Consider the following 5832-nt stretch of genomic DNA (forward strand, 5'->3'; position numbering starts at 1 on the left):
AGCTCCACTTTTTACTAGCTGTGTGGTCTTGGGTTAGTTACCTAGCCTCTCTGTGCCTCCATTTTAAAAAATCTGTAAAACTGGAATAGTGTCTATTATTATTCTGAGGATTAAATTAGTTAATATAAAAGCACTGAGAATGATGTCTGGCACACAGCTGTGTGTGTATGTGCACGTGTGTGTGCACATACACTATTGTTATTAATGACCAGTTGAAGATGCCATATAAAGTAGGAAGTTTGGAACAGTGGTGTCAACTGCAAAAATGAAACACTGTAATACCATGAAGAGATTGCTGTCATTTAATTAGATTTGCCATAAAAAGCAATAACCTTAGCTAACCACACTGCCCTCCTCCTCCACCCAACCCCATCTCCCTTCATATGCACACAGCACAGGAACCCAAAGGCCCTCCTCCCCACAGTCCTCCCCACTGACATTATGGGAAGAAATGTCACTAAATGGACTTGGCCTCTTCCATATAGCATGGAACAGGTAAATAAAAATATCTTTATGAAGAATTTTGTTGTGCTATTATCTTAGGGTTGAAACAGGGCCGAGATAGAGGCAGAGGCAAGTGAGGTCTGGGGATCTCTTAGAGATCAGAATTTGTCTGAGAGACACAGAGCCTACAGTTCACCCAGAAAGGGGACTACATCTAAGAGGACAGGGGCTAGAATTGGCGAGTCTGAAAGTTTTTTCAAGTGTATGTGTGAGGGTAAGGGTAGCTATAAAACCATTCTCCTTCCTCCCCCTATACCTTCTCTAGCTCCCAAATAGAAGGGCAGGGGGCCCTGAGCAGGGAACAAAGTCACAATTCCCCCAAGTTTCATCTGATCCCCACAGAGCTTCCAGCAGACAATGAGTTGGGCGTATGCCTTGGTGCTGCCTGACCCCTTCCCGAGCTCAGAGCTTCTTCTCTCCACCTGTGAGCACCAGGGCCTGCAGGATGTCAGACAGTGAAACAATTCCCTTGACCACATCATTTTCATCCACCACTACAAGTCGGTGAACCTGGCACAGAGCAACAAGGGAGAAAGGGAATGTTTAGTGCTGGCCTCAAGGGAAGCCCCTCTGTCCCTACCCACCTTGCCAAACCCCACTCTCAAGGCTGCTCCCCACAGCTTCTTTAGGGTTGCTGGCCTCCCTACCTCTGCTTCCACTAGCCTGTTGATGATGGTCTCCAGAGTCTCATGCAGGTAGCACTTGAGAACACCCTCAAAGTAATGTGATCGATGTTGCAGGGCTTTAGTCACAGACACATCTAGGTTGTTGTAGGTCTTTTCTGCTGCCAGATTCTGGGAAGACAGAGGAAGGAGCTTGCAGGGAAGCAAGGGAGCCAGCCTCCAAACCCTGAACCCATCCAACCTCACCAGAGGGATTCAGGGAACTGCCAGCCACAAGCCACACCCAACTCATTCAATTTCTTTTCAAATAGGATTTGAAAGACTGGAAGCTTCTTCTTTTTTTTTTTTTTTAAAAGATGGGGTTTCACCATGATGGCCAGGCTGGTCTTGAACTCCTGACCTCAAGTGATCCACCCACCTCGGCCTCCCAAAGTGCTAGGATTAGAGGCGTGAGCCACCACGCCCAGCCTTTTTTTTTTTTTTTTTGAAAGCCTGGAAGCTTCTAAGACCCTTAGATCACATTAGAGACTCCCTTCTCCCCCACCATATTTAACAGCCCCACCCCTTCCCTACCTCCCAGACCCTCCACAATCACTCACGATCACATCAAACTTGGAGTAGATGTCCACCACACGCCCTAGGGGGACAGAGGCAGCTCAGTAAGGAGGATCTGGCATCTAAGACTCCCCCTACTCACAGAATCACCCTCCTGGCTGAGCTGAGGGGAAAGCAGATTTTCCCAGAGCCACCCTAACTTCCCTGGATCTTTCCTCCCTCTCCTTCTGCCCAATCTCTTACCCTTCTCATCCACCACTGGCAGGGCTGAGACTCGATGCTGTACAAAGATGCCCAGAGCCACATAGACAGGGGTGGTAGTGCGAACCATAGCAATATTGGCATAGGTGCCAATCTGTAGCTCTTCCAGAGACTTGGACATGAACTCTGGCTTGGGAAATTCAGTGATCTGAGGAAAGAGCCATCAGCTTAACTTTCAAGGCACGCAAAACCACCCTTGGATACCCCTCCAAGCCAGTACGTAGAAATAAGGGCTGGTTGCGCCAGCTTACTCCTGTAATTCCAGCACTGTCGAAGTCTGAGGCAGCATATTGCTTGAGCCCAGGAGTTTCAGACCAGCCTGGGCCATATGGCAAAACCTCATCTCTATAAAAAATACCAAAAAATCAGCCAGGTGTGGTGGTACACACCTGTAGTCCCAGCTCCTCTGGGGGTTGAGGTGGGGGGAATCACCTGAGCCCAAGAGGTGGAAGCTGAAGTGGGCCGTGATAGCGCCTCTCCACTCCAGCCTGGGCAACAAAGTCAGACCTTGTCTCAAAATAAATTAATTAATAAATAAGAACTGGGGCTGGATGCAGTGGCTCACACCTGTAATCCTCATCTCTTTTTCAACAAATAAATAAATAAATGAAAAAAGAAAAAAGAACTGGGCTGAGGAGTACTTACGAATAATTTGAGGAACTTCAGAATGCGTTTGTGGGTGAGGATGTACAAAGTATTGCCCGATTCTGGGTCAATAACTGGCAGCCTGTGGATCTTGTTCCGAATTAATGAAGAGACAGCATCAAACAAGCTGTGGGAAGGTGGGAGACAATAAGTTCCACAGTACTGGGGCTGAGGGTGGTTAAACTGCTCCATACAGTGTATAGGTAAACAGGGAAAACTGAGGGTTAGGGAAGTGGGGCAGTGTACATGCCAGACGAGAGAGAGAGAGTGAGTGTGTGTGTGTGCGTTTTCTCTCTTCTTTCCCTTTCCCCGGGTGTCTAGAGCATTAGCTATGCTGATGGCAAATCTCTTCCCACTTTGGACAGATGAATAGACAGCTGGAACTCACCTGGCATTAGGAGAAATGCAGACAAGCGGTTTAAAGGAGTCCTGGAGGTACACCTCTGAAGGGAAAAGGGATGGGTCATAAAATACCATCATGGAAAAGTGTTTCCCAGAAACCTTCCATCCCTTTATCCTTTTACAACCCCAATTCTCTGCATACCTCTCCAAGTTTCTATCTTGTGTTCTTCTAGCTCATAGATCTGTACCTGAAAGCAGAAGCAACAGAATTTGAGACCTGATCTCTCTACTTCCTTAAGCCCTTGTGGCTTGCTTGCAGGAATGAGAATGAGGGACTTAGGGTAGAGAAAGTGATTTTGATCATTAGGCTAAAGTTCCTTACCAAGGCTGATTTATAGTAGCGGTGCAGAATATTGATGAAATCAGTGATGGTCAGCATACCTAGAGGACAAGACAGAGCCCTCAGCACTGCCCGAAGCTTCTATCCCTGCCCAGCACAAGATGCTAATAATACTGTGTTGCTGAAACTTTTGCTTACCCACAAAACTTTGCTTCTTACTATCCCATAAAGGGGCAGCCCGTACACCGTTAGTCACCAAAGCAAAGAAAGCTTTCTTCACCTGTAGCCAAGACAGGAATAATCATAAAGGCAAATCCATAGGGGCAAGACTGTAAAAAAGAACACTGTTTGAGCATGTTGGATAAAACATGAGACTAAGTTCACAGAAGGATAAGGATGCTACCCTTAGGATGAGATAGGATGAGAGGTATTAAACCAAAGGCTCCAAAAGGGGAAGGGAAAAGAGGATTTCACCCACCTGCAGGGATGTATCAAATACAACCAATTTGGAGCTTGTGGGAATCAGGTCATAGCAGCGATGAGACTTCATGAAGGAAGTATACACGCTATTGTCGGATTCTGGGGTCTCTGCATAGGGTGGAATAGTTAGTAGCTTCCTTGCACATAAAAACTCCCAATCAAAAAAGACAGAAAACAAAATAGTGTCCTAGTATCTCAAATATTTAGAGCATGATTTTTTATAAGGTCCCTTATTTTATCTTTTGTTCTATTGTTTCCACAAAGCCTGGATAAACCTCTTAGAAACCATTTCATCCAACCCCTATCTCCAGATTAAGACTTTATCTATTGGTCCCTATAGGTAAAAGAAAGTTGACTAAAACCTAAAGTCTATAGTATCTCTTTAACATGTTATATATAGTCTAAATTTTTTTCTCATCTTTAATCCAAGCCTTCCCTTTCATATATTTAGCACATTTTTCACTTGTTCTCTTTTTTCAATGAAGTAAGCTTCTTAAAATTCTTTCAAGACTGTGCTGGGCATGGTGGCATGCACCTGTAATCCCAGCTATTTAGGAAGTTGAGAGAGAGGATCATTTGAACTCAGGAGTTTGAGGCCAGCCTGGGCAACATAGCAAGCCCGTCTCAATTAAAAAAAAATATCCTAAGACCTGCAAATGGGAAAGTCATGGTCCAAGTTGGGCCAGTTCTCATCAACAGTCAGTTAGATCCCAGTGCTCAATCAACCTGGCTCAAAATACCTTGAGAGTCCACTTTGGGATCACCCTGTAAATCAGAAATCATCCCACCTACTTGAGACAAATAGAAGATCCTGGCTAGGATTACCTTTTTCTATTCCTGTGATTTTAATTGCCTGCTCTAAACTAGGGAAGCAATCTCCCAAAATAATAGTTTGAATGTGCTACATACTATACTACACGTACTTAAAAATATTACATTGGCTTGGCGAGGTGGTTCACGCCTGTAATCCTAGCACTTTGGGAGGCCAAGGTGGATGTATTACCTGAGATCAGGAGTTTCAGACCAGCCTGGGCAATATAGCAAGCCCCTGGCAAACATGGCAAAACCACATCTCTACAAAAAAAAAAAAAAAATACAAAAATTAGCCAGGCGTGGTGGCACGCGCCTGTAGTCCCAACTACTTGGGAGGCTGAGGCAAGAGAATCTGAGGCTTGAACCCGGTAGGCAGAGGTTGCAGTGAGCCAAGATCCTGCCACTGCACTCCAGCCTCGGCAAGAGAGTAAGACTCTGTCTCAAAAGAAAAAGAAAAAATTACATCATTTAATGCTTACAACAAATCTGTAAGTACTGTCCTGTTTCAGATGAGAAAATAGGTGTAGTTAAATAAACTGCTCAAAGTCACACCAATAATAAGTGGCAAGAAAGACTCAAACTCAGATCTGATTCCAAACTTCATGCTCTTAAGTCTTTAGCCAATTTATTTAATTTTTTTTAACCAAAGTTATACAGGCACACAGTTTAAAGAGTCAAACACATTTACAAATTTTGTTAAGAAAAAAATGCAGTCCTTGCAACCTACCTCCCTGTACTACCCTTCCCCAGAGATGCGAACATCTACCTCTTTTAGTTGATTATTTTGGCACTTAATTCTATATCCTTAAATAACATGCTTGTATTGCTAGTTTCAGATTTTTTTTTTTTTTTTCATTTTGGGGCATTATTTATCATCTACCTACTAAGGAAGATGAGAATCTCTATTTCTCTTTCCTACTAGGGCTTCATCACAAACATGTACTTCCCATCCTCCCCCTACTTCCCATCCTCCCCATTCTTCCAGGAGCTAAAACATGTTGGTTATATCTGTATTTAAATCCTTTTTTTTTTTTTTTTTTTTTCCTGAGAGGGAGTCTCACTTTGTCACCCAGGCTGGAGTGCAGTGGCAAAATCTCGGCTTACTGCAACCTTGGCCTCCCAGGTTAAAGCGATTCTCCTGCCGGGCGTGGTGGCTCACACCTATAATCCCAGCACTTTGGGAGGCCGAGGCGGGTGGATCATGAGGTCAAGAGATCGAGACCATCCTGGTCAACATGGTGAAACCCCGTCTCTACTAAAAATACAAAA

The 5832-nt window shown here is 44.4% G+C and overlaps 1 protein-coding gene across 1 annotated transcript in view; it reads right to left on the minus strand.

Moving 5' to 3' along the window:
- Positions 1 to 279: 279 nt before the first annotated feature.
- PRKAG1 (protein kinase AMP-activated non-catalytic subunit gamma 1) overlaps positions 280 to 5832 on the minus strand; it is a 16366-nt gene continuing 10813 nt past the window's right edge. The window contains exons 3-12 of the mRNA XM_017545734.2: positions 3749 to 3858; positions 3469 to 3550; positions 3313 to 3371; positions 3133 to 3178; positions 2977 to 3031; positions 2589 to 2715; positions 1926 to 2091; positions 1727 to 1764; positions 1152 to 1298; positions 280 to 1014 (exon numbers count right to left, since the gene is read on the minus strand). Coding sequence (XP_017401223.1) covers positions 907 to 1014; positions 1152 to 1298; positions 1727 to 1764; positions 1926 to 2091; positions 2589 to 2715; positions 2977 to 3031; positions 3133 to 3178; positions 3313 to 3371; positions 3469 to 3550; positions 3749 to 3858 — 938 coding nt within the window. The 3' untranslated portion in view covers positions 280 to 906. The remainder of the gene's footprint in view (positions 1015 to 1151; positions 1299 to 1726; positions 1765 to 1925; positions 2092 to 2588; positions 2716 to 2976; positions 3032 to 3132; positions 3179 to 3312; positions 3372 to 3468; positions 3551 to 3748; positions 3859 to 5832) is intronic.

This window comes from Cebus imitator, unplaced genomic scaffold (assembly GCF_001604975.1).
Source record: "Cebus imitator isolate Cc_AM_T3 unplaced genomic scaffold, Cebus_imitator-1.0 Scaffold181, whole genome shotgun sequence".
Lineage (NCBI taxonomy): Eukaryota > Metazoa > Chordata > Mammalia > Primates > Cebidae > Cebus > Cebus imitator.